The sequence below is a fragment of the Anomaloglossus baeobatrachus genome, chromosome 9 (genome assembly GCF_048569485.1).
Source record: "Anomaloglossus baeobatrachus isolate aAnoBae1 chromosome 9, aAnoBae1.hap1, whole genome shotgun sequence".
NCBI classification, from domain to species: Eukaryota; Metazoa; Chordata; class Amphibia; order Anura; family Aromobatidae; genus Anomaloglossus; species Anomaloglossus baeobatrachus.
In genome coordinates this window covers 20,000,797-20,022,303 of record NC_134361.1, presented here as the reverse complement: position 1 = coordinate 20,022,303, position 21,507 = coordinate 20,000,797, and the positions used below count along the sequence as shown (strand labels likewise).

Genomic DNA, 21,507 nt, shown 5'->3' with positions numbered 1-21,507 from the left:
TTCCAGCAGTGGTTGGAAGGAAGGCAGATCCGAATTCAGTCGGACAACTCCACAGCGGTGGCATACATCAACCACCAAGGGGGGACACGCAGTCGGCAAGCCTTCCAGGAAGTCCGGCGGATTCTGATGTGGTTGGAAGCCACAGCCTCCACCATATCCGCAGTTCACATCCCCGGCGTAGAAAACTGGGAAGCGGATTTCCTCAGTCGCCAGGGCATGGACGCAGGGGAATGGTCCCTTCACCCAGACGTGTTTCAGGAAATCTGTCGCCGCTGGGGGGTGCCGGACGTCGACCTAATGGCGTCACGGCACAACAACAAGGTCCCAACCTTCATGGCACGGTCTCGCGATCAAAGAGCGCTGGCGGCAGACGCCCTAGTGCAAGATTGGTCGCAGTTCCGGCTCCCTTATGTGTTTCCACCTCTGGCACTCTTGCCCAGAGTGCTACGCAAGATCAGATCCGATTGCAGCCGCGTCATACTTGTCGCCCCAGACTGGCCGAGGAGGGCGTGGTATCCGGATCTGTGGCAGCTCACGGTCGGCCAACCGTGGGCACTCCCAGACCGACCAGACTTACTGTCCCAAGGGCCGTTTTTCCATCGGAATTCTGCGGCCCTGAACCTGACTGTGTGGCCATTGAGTCCTGGATCCTAACGTCTTCAGGATTGTCCCAAGGGGTCGTTGCCACCATGAGACAGGCTAGGAAGCCCACGTCCGCTAAGATCTACCACAGAACGTGGAGGATATTTTTATCCTGGTGCTCTGCTCAGGGAGTGTCTCCCTGGCCATTTGCATTGCCTACCTTTCTTTCTTTCCTGCAATCTGGGTTAGAAAAAGGTTTGTCGCTCGGCTCCCTTAAAGGTCAGGTCTCGGCGCTATCCGTCTTTTTTCAGAGGCGTTTGGCACGCCTTCCTAAGGTGCGCACGTTCCTACAGGGGGTTTGCCATATCGTACCCCCGTACAAGCGGCCGTTAGATCCATGGGATCTGAACAGGGTACTAGTTGCCCTCCAGAAGCCGCCCTTCGAGCCTCTGAAGGAGGTTTCACTTTCTAGACTATCACAGAAAGTGGCTTTTCTGGTAGCGATCACATCTCTTCGGAGAGTGTCTGAGCTGGCAGCGCTATCATCCAAGGCTCCCTTCCTGGTCTTCCACCAGGACAAGGTTGTGCTGCGCCCTATTCAGGAGTTTCTCCCGAAGGTGGTATCCTCTTTTCATCTTAATCAGGATATCTGTTTGCCTTCGTTTTGTCCTCATGCAGTTCATCGGTATGAGAAGGATTTACATTTGTTAGATCTGGTGAGAGCACTCAGAATCTACATTTCCCGCACGGCGCCCTTGCGCCGTTCGGATGCACTCTTTGTCCTTGTCGCTGGTAAGCGCAAAGGGTCGCAGGCTTCTAAGGCCACCCTGGCTCGATGGATCAAAGAACCAATTCTTGAAGCCTACCGTTCTGCTGGGCTTCCGGTTCCATCAGGGCTGAAGGCCCATTCTACCAGAGCCGTGGGTGCATCCTGGGCATTACGACACCAGGCTACGGCTCAACAGGTGTGCCAGGCAGCTACCTGGTCGAGTCTGCACACTTTCACCAAACATTATCAGGTGCATACCTATGCTTCGGCGGACGCCAGCCTAGGTAGAAGAGTCCTGCAGGCGGCAGTTGCCTCCCCGTAGGGGAGGGCTGTCTTGCAGCTCTAACATGAGGTATTTCTTTACCCACCCAGGGACAGCTTTTGGACGTCCCAATCGTCTGGGTCTCCCAATAGAGCGCCGAAGAAGAAGGGAATTTTGTTACTTACCGTAAATTCCTTTTCTTCTAGCTCTTATTGGGAGACCCAGCACCCGCCCTGTTGTCCTTCGGGATTGTTGGTTTGTTTGCGGGTACACATGTTGTTCATGTTGAACGGTTTTCAGTTCTCCGATGTTACTCGGAGAGAATTTGTTTAAACCAGTTATTGGCTTTCCTCCTTCTTGCTTTTGCACTAAAACTGGTGAGCCAGTGATCCCACTGGGGGTGTATAGCCAGAAGGGGAGGGGCCTTACACTTTTTAGTGTAATTGCTTTGTGTGGCCTCCGGAGGCAGTAGCTATACACCCAATCGTCTGGGTCTCCCAATAAGAGCTAGAAGAAAAGGAATTTACGGTAAGTAACAAAATTCCCTTCTTTGCTTATTCCTTGTGTGATCGGCAGCTAATTTACACTGCACGATTATTGCTAAATGAATTATCTTTTTTACTTTGTGTAAATTCATATTCAGGACAGATCACGGTTGGCCCACAAAATAGCCAAGGGCCGGCCGCGATTGCACGCAGTGTCCCAGAGCCAAGCTGGGCAGGATGATGGGGGTCTTGCTTGAAGCAGACTCCCTCTCCCCCTGTACTTCACCTGCCTGATGGATCTAGCTATTAAAGGGAGTTTTATATATTCTGAAATCCCTTTTATCCAATAATCTAGGAAGTTTCAAGGGAATGTCACCAGCCGCATATGATGCTAGAGCACTGACCCCGATTCCAGTGACATGTCACTTACTGGGCTGCTTGCTGTTATTTTGATAAATTCAGTTTTTTCTGCTGCAGATCACACCGTTCTGAATACTGAGCTCTGTATTTCCCTTCCCACACCACTGATTGGCAGCTTTGTGTGTACATTGTGCATAGGTACAAAGCTGCCAATCATTGATTTGGGGGCGGGATTATATAGAGCTCATGAATATAGAGGGCTAGATCTGGCAGGTCCGAGTCCACTGATGGTAAAATCACATATATAGGCAGATTATCATCAAAACTGCAGCAAGAAGCCCAGTAAGGGACACATCACTGGAATCGGAGTCTCTGCACGTTTATTATGCTGTTTTCAGATTAATTTGCAAAAACCTAGTAACAGATTCCCTTTAATAATTATAATATATATATATAATGTATGTATGTATGTATGTATGTATATATGTGTGTGTGTGTGTGTATGTGTATATGTATGTAAAAAAATTGTTTAAAAGAACAGAGTCCTCAGCGGTTGATACCTTTTAATGAAGAAACGCGCACAACTGGACGCCATTAAAAGGTATCAACCACTGAGGACTCTCTGTTCTTTTAAACAATTTTTTTATCTCTACTGGCTAACACGGTACAAAGATATATTTTACTTGTATCTATATGTATGTATGTATGTATATGACTTCACAGTACTAGAAAGTGAAGGTTGCACACAGACGAGCAGTTCAGGATACTCTTGGCTGTTTCCGGAGGGTGTTCTGTCCCTTTTATACGAATTATCCGGCCACTCATCATTGACTGTGATGTAAAGTGATCTATGTACAGGGGTTTGTTTCCTTGCTCCAGTTGTAGTCGCAATATATTAATATTGTCGTTTTCCTCAGCAGCGCTTACACATCGCTCTCTAGCTCTTCTGACTGTGACAGTATCATTGAGGACGAGGACACCCCGGGCCTGATGATGACCTGCTGCAGCCCGGTGGACACCCCGACCAAGCCAATCAGGAAGGTGAGGAATACGGCCACAGACCAGCCAATGATGGATTGTATCAGTCTGCTTCTTACAACGTCTACTAACGCTGCGGTTTTTCCCCTCTCCTCCCTTCTCTTCTGCCGTTGCCCCATCCTCTCTCCTGTGTGTCTTCTCTCTTCCAGTCTCATGTCTCCACGCAGTGTGACCCGGATGAAGTGATTGTCCTCTCTGATTGACTTCTTTGCTCAGTAAATGGAGGGAGAAGGTTTCTGGGACCATGGGGGACTATGTGGTGTGTTGTGTCTGGATATTAGGAGAATAGCAGCACCTGATTGCTAACCATATGGATGGAGGTGGACATGTTGGGTTTAGGTGTGGTTGACTGGAGGTGGACATGCTTCCTATTGTAGGTAGTCATTAGGCCTGGGAGCTCAGGGTACGTCCTCGATGTCTGGAGTCGTCCATATTGGTGTTGGCAGAAGGCTCTCTGGGGGAGATTGCATTAATTTTTGAGTGGATATGACACTTGAATATTTTAATTATCTCCCTGGGGGGTTTTGGATATCTTCTCCCATATATACCTTCTTTATTTTTGTTTTGTAAAAACAACTTTGAGAATAAATTTTTGTTATATTATGTACAATGTGTGTCTCATTTGTTTATTATCAGACTTTTATTATTATTATTTATTATTATAGTGCCATTTATTCTATGGCGCTTTACAAGTGAAAGAGGGTATATGTACAACAATCATTAACAATACAAAACAGACTGGTACAGGAGGAGAGAGGACCCTGCCCGCGAGGGCTCACAGTCTACACGAGGAGAGAGGACCCTGCCCGCGAGGGCTCACAGTCTACAGGAGGAGAGAGGACCCTGCCCGCGAGGGCTCACAGTCTACACGAGGAGAGAGGACCCTGCCCGCGAGGGCTCACAGTCTACAGGAGGAGAGAGGACCCTGCCCGCGAGGGCTCACAGTCTACAGGGGTAGAGAGGACCATGCCCGTGAGGGCTCACAGTCTACAGGGGATGGGTGAGGGTACAATAGGACAGAGCTGGTTGCGCAGTGGTGTACTGGACTAAGGGTTATTGTAGGTCTATGCTCCTCATTCACATGTAAATGTATATAAATGTGGCTAACAGTCCACCATTCATCTGACTAAGGCTTGGTTCACACAGAACATATACACGTCTGTTATTAAATAGAAGATTAAGGTGATTGACTTTTCCCACTGCTCCCTAAATATTTCACTTTTTTGTTTTTTATTTATTATAATCCGCCATACAGTTTCCTGAGATATGGGCCTCTTTATGTAGTGCAAATTTGTCTGGTGTTTCCCAATGGGGCTTGGCTCACAGCATTCCCCGGGGTACGTTCTGCATTATTACTCTGTGAGCCCACAACCCTAACAATTTGTGTTACATAAAAAGGCAAAAATAGAAGTAAACTGAACACTTTTAGGTGACGGAAGGACAGGGGACATATATTGTCTGCTTTCAGTTTGTGCTGACAGTAGAAATGGCCGACGGATGCATCTGCTCTCCCAATGCCTGTACCAGCTGAGCTTCATCTGTCCGGGGGGGGGGGGGGGGAGGGGGGGAGGGGAGTGAGGGTCCAAGAGGATGGTGTTTATTGGGGGAAAACTGCACAGCCCACACACACCGTATTGCTGACCATTTATCTGAATTGTTACTGGGACATAATACACCATTTTAGCTTGGTCAACACTTTATTTCTGGCCATTATCAGGTGCATACCCTACGGGAGGTTGTGCCTGACGTGCACAGTGACCATAATATAATATTTTATTCATTTATATAGCGCTATTAATTCCATAGCACTTTACATACATTGGCAACACTGTCCCCATTGGGGCTCACAATCTAATGTCCCTATCTGTATGTCTTTGAAGTGTGGGAAGAACCCGGAGGAAACCCACGCAAACACGAGGAGAACATACAAACTCCTTGCAGATGGGGTCCTTGGTGGGAATTGAACCCAGGACCCCAGCGCTGCAAGACTGCAGTGCTAACCACTGAGCCACCGTGCCGCCCATAAGGACCCATTATAAAGAAAGTATACCGTATGGCTTTCGTTTCTCTGGCCGCTGTATAGAATATAGTGTGCTGCATTTTTCTATACAGTGAAAGAAACGGTATGTAGTTGCAAACTAGCCATACAGAGTGGAAGAATGCACTTTTGGCCTCCGCCTGGTGAATGGAGGCATACAGGTACAGTACATCAAGGTAAGCTCCTGACGTACACCACAGGATAAGTGCACGGAGGCGGTGTGCACCCAGTCTATCCTGGCCCCTGGTGCGGTGCTGGGTGCACACATCCACTATCCAGCGCCCTCCTCACACAGCCTCCAGCTTCTCCCTGCGGCTCCCACCCATAGGAAGACCACTCTGCTGTGGGGGCGAGGTTACATTTTGACAAGAATTGTAGAACAAGTGCATGGCGAATGCATCAGTCCAGCCCTAGTCTAGTGTACACATGCGGATAAGCTCCTGACATATATATTTTTTTAATCAGATATTTTTTATTTGAACTTTCTCCAGCAAACCAGATATAACCACCCTGGGGATCGCAGTCCCCTTCCCCACTCTTCTCCCCCCTAAAATTATCCCCCAACTTAACAAAAATAAACACTATAATATATAACATCAAAATCACATCTCTTTAAATAGAAATAAATAGGTGTATAAGAGGGTTTCTATATGTGCTACATGTAGATAAGAATTTTCTTTAATTCAACAAAGTTATACTCATGAGGCCCAAACGGAGTCTCTGTATCTCTTTGGAGGCCAGGCCCGAGCCGTCTATCCAGGACGCACAGACCTTTTCAAATTTTGCGATACAGCCTCTTTTCAGGTAGATTGCTTTTAAATATAATAATCCAATTGACCTTACTAATATATTCCAGAATGGAGGGAGCCTGATCATCCAACCAGTGCTGTGCTATCGGCTTTCTAGCCAGATAGAGCATTCTTGCCACAGCTATTTTGCCATACTCATCTGTCATTAGGTCTTCAATATACCCCAACACACATACCAGAGGTGAACGGACTATTAACCCCCCCCTCATAAAAAATAAAAAATCTTTATTTTTATATAGCGCTAACCTATTCCGCAGCGCTTTACATACATCAGGAATACTGTCCCCATTGGGGCTCACAATCTAAATTCCCTATTTGTATGTTTTTTGGAGTGTGAGAGGAAACCGGAGTACCCGAAGGAAACCCACGCAAACACTGGGAGAACATACAAACTCGTTCCAGATGTTGTCCATGGTGGGATTTGAACCCAGGGCCCCAGCACTGCAAGACTGCAGTGCTAACCACTGAGCACCCGTGCCGCCAGCCAGTCATCAACATAAACTTTGTTGATGATATCGACTACTTCTTCCCAGAGATGGTCAAGCCTAGGACAGGACCGCATCATATGAATAAGATCTGCAGACTGAGTCTTGCATGTATTGGACATAGGATTATCTCTGTCATGCAAGAATCAATGTCATGCAAGAATTTTGGAGTTCTATATTTTTGATGTAGCAGTAGTATCTGTGCGTAACGGTGGGATTCACTCAAGGATAAGTCCGGTACCCACTCTAAAATTTCCATCCACTGACAGTCTTCAATAAGACCTATTCCCCCTCCCATTTTCCCTTGGACTTTGATGGAAACTTTGAAAGCAGCAAATCCAGCACCATACAATAGATTACTGAAATTAAGCCCCCTGACCCCAGCTACCCTGGCTATTCTATTTATAACCCTATTTTGTGGGATCCCCTGCTCCAGCTGCATACCCTCTGCTCTCCATGCATGTCGTAAATATCTATAAAACTCCTGCTTGGGTAGATCGCACTCCCCCTGCAGCTGTACGAATGCATTCACCTCACCGAAAGTCCACAAATCCACGAAACCCCCTCCTCTCCCATATACTGAATCCTTGCAATAGCTCCTGACATATATTACACAGAGACTTGGTCACATCTGGCTACTGCAGGGTGATATGGCTTCCACTTTATGTATGTTACCTATGCTATTACAGACAGAGGCCTATGGGTGATGGATTCCACTAAGAACAAAAGCCATCTCATGATGTGCTCCTATTCGCTTCTGGTCCTCAGAATGGCTCGTCTTCTCTATTTCTTAGTAGCGTCGCTCTGCGGATAGCCTACACACATCTGTGAAAACCTTTAGCTGTAGAGTGAATGTATGCCGTGTCTCGTCTGACCTTGGACAATCCTGGCTGCTGTCATCATCACACATTCCATCTCCTCTCTGTGAGTCTCATGCACAATTACTCACTATGAGGCATAATGTTCCCGTGTGCACAGACACTGGAAGAGTCAGAGGGTTGTCAGCATCTGAGGGATGTGGCTATGGTAGAGCACATAAAGTTAGAGAGGTTCTGCTGGCCATAACACGGGAAAACATGGAAGAAAGTCTATAATCCGCTCTCCTTCCTGTCTGACCTGCGGATGGATGTCAGATCAGTGCCGCTGCCCCCATGGTCTGCGTGCTGCGGACCACACTATGGCAATGTGAGTGCCTCACTGGAGGAAATGGCCTAGACCGGTACAGGGTCGCTTCCTGCAGAGGATGAAAATAAGTCGCCCTTGGACACTGACGATGGGTTTCTCCACCCGGTATTGTGTGACTAATAGCCCAGATCCAAGTATAATGAGTCCAGACATTGCCACCGATAACTTCACTGTGGATTTTGCCCTCCGTTATTATAGTGGTAATGTCCAAGACAGGAAAATCCTTCACACACTTGTGTTTCCTCATGGTAAATGTTCATAGCATTTATAAAATGCCCTGTAATCTGAGATTGTTGTGGATCTACTGCTTTTAAATTCAGCCTTGGTGTCATCGGAGGTCCCACAATATCTGCCGACTGGACACCAATTAACTAATGGTCAGTGGTGCGGCAAAAGGAGCTGGGAACCTGACAAATGTACCATCACTCGGTATAACTAGAAACTTAAGTATGGAGGCTGGTTCACATTGCGTTTCAAACCTATGTTCAGTGGTCCCGTCGGAGCTTCCATCTGAATCCCCCACAAAATGAGTTTCGGATGCATGCGCCGATGGTGCCATTGACTATAATGGAGCAGAGTGAGTCAGGGTGTGTTCTGTCTTGCACCATTTTTGGGCGTATACGCTTTCTGTACGTGGACACCCAGATACAGCAGACTACACCTGGGTGTCCGCCTACAGAAAGTGTATGCTCCCGAAAATAGTGTAAGACAGAGCACACAGTGACTCAGTCTCCTCCATTATAGTCAATGGCCCCGTCGGCGCATGCGTCCACAACCCGTTTTGTGAGGGGGAAGGGGTTTGGACAGGACTACTGAATGTAGGTAACAACTCATTCTGAAGGGGCCCAGGCCAACTATAACTGGCAAAGGGGGTCCTGACTCCGGTAGATTGAGTTTTGTTACAGAAACACTTGTTTCGTCAGGAGATAAGCGGTGTCCGATAGCGGCATATCCCCTTTTTCTTAATTAAAACCACATGCACATCGTTCTGAAGTGTACGGGAAGGTGGAGGAGCAGTTTTTGAATGAGCGTTTGGTTATTGAATGTGTACAGACGCCTTTACAGGAAAGAAGCCTTCACAACGATCTGTAAGAGGCAATGAACGTGTCCTTACCGTAAGGTTCAGGGGCCCAAAAATCCGTCTTCATCACTAGAAAAACCCCATTATACCGGTCTGTGCATAAAGAACGTTTCCACCTAAATGGAACTATGCCAGTGTGTTAGCAAAGTAGGCAGATGGACGGCTGAGGAGAAAGCCAATGGATGATTTCACCGTTAACAAACTTTCTTTGGGTTGACAACAAGCGACCGGATGAGCCGCCTGCTATGAATTAAGTATGCACACCAGTGACTATGCAAGGGGAATACATGTAACAGCAGAAACTGCTGTGTGAATACTGACATGAAAAATCCAATAGCTATATGTAAGAGTGAAAATGTGAAAAATGGAACCTACATTACTGCCATGAATATATGAATCAAGAGAAATTTAGCTACTGAATTGATCAATGCAGAAGAGCCCCAACACTACGCCAAAGTATTTCTCTACGTTGGGGTCCCTAGCTAGTGGTTTTTTTTTCTTCTTTTTTTTCATACAAATAGATATATAGAGGGGGTCAAAATTATTTCAGAAAAGTATTCTAACCCCAATTTTATAAAATGACCTTTATTTTATCAAAGCTAAAAATGACTCACAGACATAGTTACAATCAATATCTCAACTGGGTTCAATCAATTGAGGGAAAAAAGGGGATTATTTCGTCTTCATGTCCAGCTCCAAACCCCCACCCGGGTATTTGACCAATAATTGTGACATCTAACAATAAATTATCACCCCCAGTACCGTGGAGTGCACAATGGGTCACTTACTACAGAACAGTGACTTAGTATCAGCAAAAACACATCATCTGAACTGTTATTTTAGAAAATTTCCATAGCAAAACAATTCAACACACATATGGCATAGATAATATAAATTGATAAGGAATCCAATATCCATAACCCATTCCTTAATAGGAATTCTTGATAGATGAATTAGTTATCACATATCCACTGGAGATTATCCTGAAGAGAAGTACTTTATAAATGTCCTTCTTCCCAGAAGCAGTTGCTTTTAAAGGTGTGATATGTCCAAGGTTCCTTTTGGTAATGGTTAGACACACTGTGCTTGATTGATAGCTTCACAATCCCAAGATACAGTTTACACCTTACACCTCGACGCGTTTCCCCCCTTGTATGATAGAACCAAGAGGTTCATCAGGAGGTTTCATTGCTCCATGAGTTTAATATCAACATTCAATATGGATCCCATATACCCCAGATAGAGCACAGACGAACTGATAGAGCGGGGCCACTACAGCAATAATTTGCGGGCCCAAAATGTCCTAAAATCACATGGGCTGGCACAATGTCATGATAGCCCCCGTCACGGAGAATCCCAGACCCAGGGCAGCAGCACGCTATCATGACATTGTGCCAGCCCATGTGATTTTAGGACATTTTGGGCCCGCAAATTATTGCTGTAGTGGCCCCGCTCTATCAGTTCGTCTGTGCTCTATCTGGGGTATATGGGATCCATATTGAATGTTGATATTAAACTCATGGATCAATGAAACCTCCTGATGAACCTCTTGGTTCTATCATACAAGGGGGGAAACGCGTCGAGGTGTAAGGTGTAAACTGTATCTTGGGATTGTGAAGCTATCAATCAAGCACAGTGTGTCTAACCATTACCAAAAGGAACCTTGGACATATCACACCTTTAAAAGCAACTGCTTCTGGGAAGGACATTTATAAAGTACTTCTCTTCAGGATAATCTCCAGTGGATATGTGATAACTAATTCATCTATCAAGAATTCCTATTAAGGAATGGGTTATGGATATTGGATTCCTTATCAATTTATATTATCTATGCCATATGTGTGTTGAATTGTTTTGCTATGGAAATGTTCTAAAATAACAGTTCAGATGATGTGTTTTTGCTGATACTAAGTCACTGTTCTGTAGTAAGTGACCCATTGTGCACTCCACGGTACTGGGGGGGATACTTTATTGTTAGAGGTCACAATTATTGGTCAAATACCCGGGTGGGGGTTTGGAGCCGGACATGAAGACGAAATAATCCCCTTTTTTTGTCTCTATGGTCGGCTCCTCTACCATTTAGGCTTCTGCCACACTCACGTGAAAATCACGCACGTGCCGAGAGACACGTATTTCCCCTGCGTGTTGCGTGCAGGTAAGTACGTGTCTCTGGTACGTGCGGGACACATGTGTTCTACGTGTGCTATCCGCGATAGCACACGTAGAACCGGTAATTATTATACTCACCTGGTCCTTCCTGCTGTCCGCGCTGCTGTCCGTGGTGCTGATCTTCGGTCTCCAGCCCTCCCGTCTCCCCGCTGCTGCCAGGCAGTGAAGTGAATATTCTATGAGATTAATGAGCGGCGGTCGGCAGCAAGAGGCAGCAGCGGCGGAGACAGGAGGGCAGGAGAAGGTGAGTTAATGTTTTTTTTATTTTTCACTGACATGTGTGTTTTCTCCGGCGCGTGTCACACGGGACCGCATCCACACTACACCCATGTAGTACGGGTGCGGGCCGTGTGACACCCGTGCTGTCGGCGAAAAAAAGGACATGTCAGCGCTTTGAAAAACGCACACACGTACAAACGCACACTGACACACGTTCCGTGTGGTTTTACGTGTGTGTGCCTGCTACCATAGGGTAGCATTGCAGTACGTGTCTCCGTGCCGCCGGTACGTGTAAAAAATGACAAACACGTACCGGAGGCACGGATGTGTGGCGCTAGCCTTAGTGGCAGTGAATGTAGTAAGGGGTTTTGGAGAGTTAATACTATGAGTATCAGTATAAATTATACACACAAACCCCTTGATGGTTATAATATCTGTATCTTTTCCTTTTTATCCTTTTGAGATAGTTACTTCCTTAATACTTGGAGGAAGAAGGGAAAAGAAATTCTTGCTGTATTTGTTGGAGTGTCAAAGGGAAAAGCAATTTTTGTGCACTGCTATATATATTTTTCCCTCAATTGATTGAACCCAGTTGAGATATTGATTGTAACTATGTCTGTGAGTCATTTTTAGCTTTGATAAAATAAAGGTAATTTTATAAAATTGGGGTTAGAATACTTTCCCTAGCTTGTGTGTGTCCTCTCATGCAGTTAAAAAACTTACCATGTATGGGAAGCTGAGACCCAGGCTATATATGTATGATGTGGACCGGCAATAGGTGTGAGTGGGGTGGGTTCACAAACGAAAAACTACTAACAAATAAGGAATAACGTTTGGAACACCATTCTAAGTCTGAACTGGGTGCAAAAACTTAAAAAAACATCACTATATGGAGATAAGGTATGCACACCAGTGACTATGCAAGGGGAATTCCCCTTGCATAGTCACTGGTGTGCATACCTTATCTCCATATAGTGATGTTTTTTTAGGTTTTTGCACCCAGTTCAGACTTAGAATGGTGTTCCAAACATTATTCCTTATTTGCTATGAATTAGGGGCGGACACATATGAAACGTGTAGGTTCTGTCCGGATGAGCCCCCTGCTATGAATTAAGGGTAGACAAATATGAAACACGTAGGCGCTGCCCGTAAACATGTCGTGTTTTTGAATTTTCAGCTGATTTAGAAAGTGATTCTTCTATGAAGATTATTTCTTGTGACAGATCTTCTATAATGAATGTTGCTTCCAGAATTAAGCGTGTATCTGTGTCTGCTTCACACAACTGCAAAGGCCAAAGTCACCAAGAATGTGCAGCAGATGGAACGTCCTGAAGCAACGGACGTCGTGTCAATTGCTCTTCTTTGAATTCATGCGCCATTACAGAGAGGACAGGATCTATTATTACACAATGAAGGGCCACGTTGCCTGAAACGCGTTTGTTTCTTGTCCTCTTCCTTTAGAATGTAATAATTGTAAAGAAAAGTAATAAAGTCTGTATATTCGCTGCACATCGGATGCCGGCTATACACTGATGTCTGATCTACGCTAGAGCAGAGCCGTGCACCAAGGTCTATTTGGTTTTGGCTGCAAACGATTAGTGAGCTCAACGGGACTGCCCAAGAACTGATTGGCTGCAGCACTGTCATCAATAACACAGCGGGAATGGCAGCAGAGCCTGAGCGCTGGATCCAGAATGGGGGAGTAAAGCACAGCCCAAGCTGATGACAGTGCTGCAGCTATTCAGTCCTTGCCATCATTAACAGACAGCGGGAGCAGCAGCAATTGAGACTGAGTGCTGGACCCGGATGGGGGAGTAAAGCACAGCCCAAGCTTACGCCAAGAACTGATTGGCTGCAGCACTGTCATCAATAACTGACAGCGGGAGCGGCAGCTGAGTGAGTGCTGGACCCGTGATGGGGGAGTAAAGCTGAGCCCAAGCTGATGGCAAGAACTGAAAGGTTGCAGCACAGTCATCAATAACCGAAAGCGGAAGCGGCGGCTGAGACTGAGCGCTGGACCCAGGATGGGGGAGTAAAGCGCAGCCCAAGCTGATGGCAAGAACTGATTGGCTGCAGCACAGTCATCAATAACAGATAGTCGGAGCTGCTGCAGAGACTGAGCGCTGGACCCGGATAGGGGAGCAAAGAACAGCCCAAGCTGATGCAAGAACTGATTGGCTGCAGCACAGTCATCAATAACAGATAGTCGGAGCTGCTGCAGAGACTGAGCGCTGGACCCGGATAGAGGAGCAAAGAACAGCCCAAGCTGATGCAAGAACTGATTGGCTGCAGCACAGTCATCAGTAACAGTCAGAGTTGCTGCAGAGACTGAGCGCTGGACCCGGATAGGGGAGCAAAGAACAGCCCAAGCTGATGCAAGAACTGATTGGCTGCAGCACAGTCATCAATAACAGATAGTCGGAGCTTCTGCAGAGACTGAGCACTGGACCCAGGATAGGGGAGCAAAGCACAGCCCAAGCTGATGCAAGAACTGAAAGGCTGCAGCACAGTCATCAATAATAGACAGCAGGAGCGGCGGCAGCTGAAACTGAGTGCTGGACCCGGGATGGGGGAGTAAAGCACAGCCCAAGCTGATGGCAAGAACTGAAAGGCTGCAGCACAGTCATCAATAACAGATAGTGGGAACTGCTGCACAGACAGACTGCTGGACCCAGGATGGGGGAGTAAAGAACAGCCATGGGGGAATGCATCATGGCTCCACTAACGCTCATAGTTTACTTTTACTTCATGACCTTTTGTTGTGGTGCTTTCTGTCACATTTGGGGGAGGTGACCGCTCGCTGCTTATGTCTGAGGCACTCACAGAGGGGCACAGTATAGGCCTCAATTATCAAAATTGTTACCCATAGCAACCAATCAGAGCTCAGCTTTCATTTATTATACGGCTCTAGTAGAATGAAAGCTGCGCTCTGATTGGTTGTCATGGGTAACAAAGGCCGTTTAGTAACTGAGGCCCTGTACAGTGGTGGTGGACACATGTAGGTGTGATGTCAGTGAGTCTCCTTCACCAGGCGGCACAGCTGTGTACGTGTATTTACAGCAGGGCGGTGTGTGACCTACATAACGTTGTCACAGCACAGTCTGGGCCAGACAGAGTCCGTGCACCTATATTACATGTCTGGAGTCACACAAAGCCCTCTATTTAGCGCCTCAGCCAATCACCAGCCAGGAGGGACGTTTGCTTTTTGATTGACAGACTAACGAACCAATCACAATAGTCTCACTAGCCCCCGCAGACTAGGTCGCCTGGAACAAAAAGGGGCGCGTCCTACGGCGCTGAGCGACCAATCCAAAGAGACCTCTGCTGTGACTGCGACATTAAAGGCAAAATATTTGTTGTCGGCTAATTTTGGTGATTCTTCACATTAGCTGATGCGCCCGCCTTTAATAAAGGGGCGGAGCCTAAGGAGGCCTGAGACACAGAGGGTGTTAAAGAGACAGCGAGACACAATCCAGGGGTGAGATAAACTGTCGTGTGCGATTATTATCGGTGTGTGCGCTGCGTGCGAGGCTGCGGAGCCGGGGGGCGAGAGATACCGGCACCGGGAGCATCCTCTGCCCTCAGCCGGTCCACAGCCCGTGTGTATTGTGAGGAGAGAGGAGGCTGCGCCGTCTACAGCCGCACACACCGTATATAACACCGGCTGTGTATACAGCGCTGACCATAGAGGACACAGAGAGATATACACAGCACTGCACTGATCATAGAGCACACTGCTATATACACACAGCGCTGCACTGATCATAGAGCACACTGCTATATACACAGCGCTGCACTGATCATAGAGCACACTGCTATATATACACAGCACTGCACTGATCATAGAGCACACTGCTATATATACACAGCACTGCACTGATCATAGAGAACACTGCTATATATACACAGCGCTGCACTGATCATAGAGCACACTGCTATATACACAGCACTGCACTGATCATAGAGCACACTGCTATATACACACAGCGCTGCACTGATCATAGAGCACACTGCTATATATACACAGCACTGCACTGATCATAGAGCACACTGCTATATATACACAGCACTGCACTGATCATAGAGCACACTGCTATATATACACAGCACTGCACTGATCATAGAGCACACTGCTATATATACACAGCACTGCACTGATCATAGAGCACACTGCTATATATACACAGCGCTGCACTGATCATAGAGAACACTGCTATATACACAGCGCTGCACTGATCATAGAGCACACTGCTATATATACACAGCACTGCACTGATCATAGAGCACACTGCTATATATACACAGCGCTGCACTGATCATAGAGCACACATATATATACACAGCACTGCACTGATCATAGAGCACACTGCTATATACACAGCACTGCACTGATCATAGAGCACACTGCTATATATACACAGCGCTGCACTGATCATAGAGCACACTGCTATATATACACAGCACTGCACTGATCATAGAACACACTGCTATATACACAGCACTGCACTGATCATAGAGCACACTGCTATATATACACAGCGCTGCACTGATCATAGAGAACACTGCTATATACACAGCGCTGCACTGATCATAGAGCACACTGCTATATATACACAGCACTGCACTGATCATAGAGCACACTGCTATATATACACAGCGCTGCACTGATCATAGAACACACTGCTATATACACAGCACTGCACTGATCATAGAGCACACTGCTATATATACACAGCACTGCACTGATCATAGAGAACACTGCTATATACACACAGCGCTGCACTGATCATAGAGGAAACTGCTATATATACACAGCACTGCACTGATCATAGAGGAAACTGCTATATATACACAGCACTGCACTGATCATAGAGCACACATATATATATACACACAGCGCTGCACTGATCATAGAGCACACTGCTATATATATACACAGCACTGCACTGATCATAGAGCACACTGCTATATATACACAGCACTGCACTGATCATAGAGCACACTGCTATATACACAGCACTGCACTGATCATAGAGCACACTGCTATATATACACAGCACTGCACTGATCATAGAGCACACTGCTATATATACACAGCACTGCACTGATCATAGAGCACACATATATATATATATATACACAGCACTGCACTGATCATAGAGCACACATATATATATACACAGCGCTGTACTGATTATAGAGGACACTGCTATATATATACAGCACTGCACTGATCATAGAGCATACTGCTATATATACACAGCACTGCACTGATCATAGAGCACACTGCTATATATATACACAGCACTGCACTGATCATAGAGCACACTGCTATATATATACACAGCACTGCACTGATCATAGAGCACACATATATATATACACAGCGCTGCACTGATTATAGAGCACACTGCTATATATACACAGCGCTGCACTGATCATAGAGCACACTGCTATATATACACAGCACTGCACTGATCATAGAGCACACTGCTATATATACACAGCGCTGCACTGATCATAGAGCACACTGCTATATATACACAGCACTGCACTGATCATAGAGCACACTGCTATATATACACAGCACTGCACTGATCATAGAGGAAACTGCTATATATACACAGCACTGCACTGATCATAGAGCACACTGCTATATATACACAGCACTGCACTGATCATAGAGCACACTGCTATATATACACAGCACTGCACTGATCATAGAGCACACTGCTATATATACACAGCACTGCACTGATCATAGAGCACACTGCTATATACACACAGCGCTGCACTGATCATAGAGCACACTGCTATATATACACAGCACTGCACTGATCATAGAGCACACTGCTATATACACACAGCGCTGCACTGATCATAGAGCACACTGCTATATATACACAGCACTGCACTAATCATAGAGCACACTGCTATATACACAGCACTGCACTGATCATAGAGCACACTGCTATATATACACAGCACTGCACTGATCATAGAGCACACTGCTATATACACAGCACTGCACTGATCATAGAAGAAACTGCTATATATACAGCACTGCACTGATTAGAGCACACTGCTATATATACACAGCACTGCACTGATCATAGAGCACACTGCTATATACACACAGCGCTGCACTGATCATAGAGAACACTGCTATATACACACAGCGCTGCACTGATCATAGAAGAAACTGCTATATATACAGCACTGCACTGATCATAGAGCACACTGCTATATATACACAGCACTGCACTGATTAGAGCACACTGCTATATATATACAGCACTGCACTGATCATAGAGGACACTGCTATATATACACAGCGCTGCACTGATCATAGAGAACACTGCTATATACACACAGCGCTGCACTGATCATAGAAGAAACTGCTATATATACAGCACTGCACTGATCATAGAGCACACTGCTATATATACACAGCACTGCACTGATTAGAGCACACTGCTATATATATACAGCACTGCACTGATCATAGAGGACACTGCTATATATACACAGCACTGCACTGATCATAGAGAACACTGCTATATACACACAGCGCTGCACTGATCATAGAAGAAACTGCTATATATACAGCACTGCACTGATCATAGAGCACACTGCTATATACACACAGCGCTGCACTGATCATAGAGAACACTGCTATATACACACAGCGCTGCACTGATCATAGAAGAAACTGCTATATATACAGCACTGCACTGATCATAGAGCACACTGCTATATACACACAGTGCTGCACTGATCATAGAGAACACTGCTATATACACACAGCGCTGCACTGATCATAGAGCACACTGCTATATATACACAGCACTGCACTGATCATAGAGCACACTGCTATATATACACAGCACTGCACTGATTAGAGCACACTGCTATATATATACAGCACTGCACTGATCATAGAGGACACTGCTATATATACACAGCACTGCACTGATCATAGAGCACACTGCTATATATACACAGCGCTGCACTGATCATAGAGCACACAGCTATATATACACAGCACTGCACTGATCATAGAGCACACTGCTATATATACACAGCACTGCACTGATCATAGAGCACACAGCTATATATACACAGCACTGCACTGATCATAGAGCACACTGCTATATATACACAGCGCTGCACTGATCATAGAGCACACTGCTATATATACACAGCACTGCACTGATCATAGAGCACACATATATATATATACAGCACTGCACTGATCATAGAGCACACTGCTATATACACAGCACTGCACTGATCATAGAGCACACTGCTATATATACACAGCGCTGCACTGATCATAGAGCACACATATATATATACACACAGCGCTGCACTGATCATAGAGCACACTGCTATATACACAGCACTGCACTGATCATAGAGCACACTGCTATATATACACAGCACTGCACTGATCATAGAGCACACATATATATATACACAGCACTGCACTGATCATAGAGCACACTGCTATATATACACAGCGCTGCACTGATCATAGAGCACACTGCTATATACACAGCGCTGCACTGATCATAGAGCACACATATATATATACACAGCGCTGCACTGATCATAGAGCACACTGCTATATACACAGCACTGCACTGATCATAGAGCACACTGCTATATACACAGCGCTGCACTGATCATAGAGCACACATATATATATACACAGCGCTGCACTGATCATAGAGCACACATATATATATACACAGCGCTGCACTGATCATAGAGCACACATATATATATACACAGCGCTGCACTGATCATAGAGCACACATATATATATACACAGCGCTGCACTGATCATTGAGCACACTGCTATATATACACAGCGCTGCACTGATCATAGAGCACACATATATATATACACAGCGCTGCACTGATCATAGAGCACACATATATATATACACAGCGCTGCACTGATCATTGAGCACACTGCTATATATACACAGCGCTGCACTGATCATAGAGCACACATATATATATACACAGCGCTGCACTGATCATAGAGCACACTGCTATATATATACAGCACTGCACTGATCATAGAGCACACTGCTATATATACACAGCACTGCACTGATCATAGAGCACACATATATATATACACAGCGCTGCACTGATCATAGAGCACACATATATATATACACAGCGCTGCACTGATCATAGAGCACACTGCTATATATACACAGCGCTGCACTGATCATAGAGCACACATATATATATACACAGCGCTGCACTGATCATAGAGCACACTGCTATATATACACAGCGCTGCACTGATCATAGAGCACACATATATATATACACAGCGCTGCACTGATCATAGAGCACACTGCTATATATACACAGCGCTGCACTGATCATAGAGCACACTGCTATATATACACAGCATTGCACTGATCATAGAGCACACATATATATATACACAGCGCTGCACTGATCATAGAGCACACATATATATATACACAGCGCTGCACTGATCATAGAGGACACTGCTATATATACAGCACTGCACTGATCATAGAGCACACTGCTATATATACACAGCACTGCACTGATCATAGAGCACACTGCTATATACACACAGCGCTGCACTGATCATAGAGAACACTGCTATATACACACAGCGCTGCACTGATCATAGAGCACACTGCTATATATACACAGCACTGCACTGATCATAGAGCACACATATATATATACACAGCGGTGCACTGATCATAGAGCACACTGCTATATATATACAGCACTGCACTGATCATAGAGCATACTGCTATATATACAGCACTGCACTGATCATTGAGCACACTGCTATATATATACAGCACTGCACTGATCATAGAGCACACTGCTATATATACACAGCACTGCACTGATCATAGAGCACACTGCTATATATACACAGCACTGCACTGATCATAGAAGAAACTGCTATATATACACAGCACTGCACTGATCATAGAGGAAACTGCTATATATACAGCACTGCACTGATCATAGAGGAAACTGCTATATATACAGCACTGCACTGATCATAGAGGAAACTGCTATATATACACAGCACTGCACTGATCATAGAGGAAACTGCTATATATACACAGCACTGCACTGATCATAGAGCACACATATATATACACAGCGCTGCACTGATCATAGAGCACACTGCTATATATACACAGCGCTGCACTGATCATAGAGGAAACTGCTATATATACAGCACTGCACTGATCATAGAGCACACATATATATATATATACACAGCGCTGCACTGATCATAGAGCACACTGCTATATATACACAGCGCTGCACTGATCATAGAGCACACTGCTATATATACACAGCACTGCACTGATCATAGAGGAAACTGCTATATATACAGCACTGCACTGATCATAGAGCACACATATATATATATACACAGCGCTGCACTGATCATAGAGCACACTGCTATATATACACAGCGCTGCACTGATCATAGAGTACACATATATATATACACAGCACTGCACTGATCATAGAGTACACATATATATATACACAGCGCTGCACTGATCATAGAGCACACTGCTATATATACACAGCACTGCACTGATCATTGAGCACACTGCTATATATACACACACAGTGCTGCACTGATCATAGAGCACACATATATATATACACAGCACTGCACTGATCATAGAGCACACTGCTATATATACACAGCACTGCACTGATCATTGAGCACACTGCTATATATACACACACAGTGCTGCACTGATCATAGAGCACACATATATATATATACACAGCACTGCACTGATCATTGAGCACACTGCTATATATACACAGCACTGCACTGATCATAGAACACACTGCTATATATACACAGCGCTGCACTGATCATTGAGCACACTGCTATATATACACACACAGCGCTGCACTGATCATAGAGCACACATATATATATATACACAGCACTGCACTGATCATTGAGC

The 21,507-nt window shown here is 45.4% G+C and overlaps 3 protein-coding genes across 4 annotated transcripts in view; all 3 read left to right on the top strand.

Annotated features, from left to right (window-relative positions):
• The window catches only part of DAXX (death domain associated protein), a 42,461-nt gene extending 38,355 nt beyond the window's left edge, over positions 1–4,106 (top strand). The window contains exons 7-8 of one of the 2 annotated variants that reach the window (XM_075323206.1): positions 3,379–3,499; positions 3,646–4,106. In XM_075323206.1, the coding sequence (XP_075179321.1) occupies positions 3,379–3,499; positions 3,646–3,699 (175 nt within the window). In that variant the 3' untranslated portion in view covers positions 3,700–4,106. Of the gene's footprint in view, positions 1–3,375; positions 3,500–3,645 lie in introns of both variants that reach the window. The other variant, XM_075323205.1, reaches the window with a different exon arrangement.
• Positions 1–21,507, top strand: part of RGL2 (ral guanine nucleotide dissociation stimulator like 2) — a 187,615-nt gene that overhangs the window by 73,666 nt on the left and 92,442 nt on the right. The window lies entirely within an intron of this gene.
• The window catches only part of ZBTB22 (zinc finger and BTB domain containing 22), a 20,496-nt gene continuing 13,878 nt past the window's right edge, over positions 14,890–21,507 (top strand). Inside the window, exon 1 of the mRNA XM_075323204.1 lies at positions 14,890–14,960. The gene's annotated coding sequence lies outside the window, so the exon portion shown is untranslated. The remainder of the gene's footprint in view (positions 14,961–21,507) is intronic.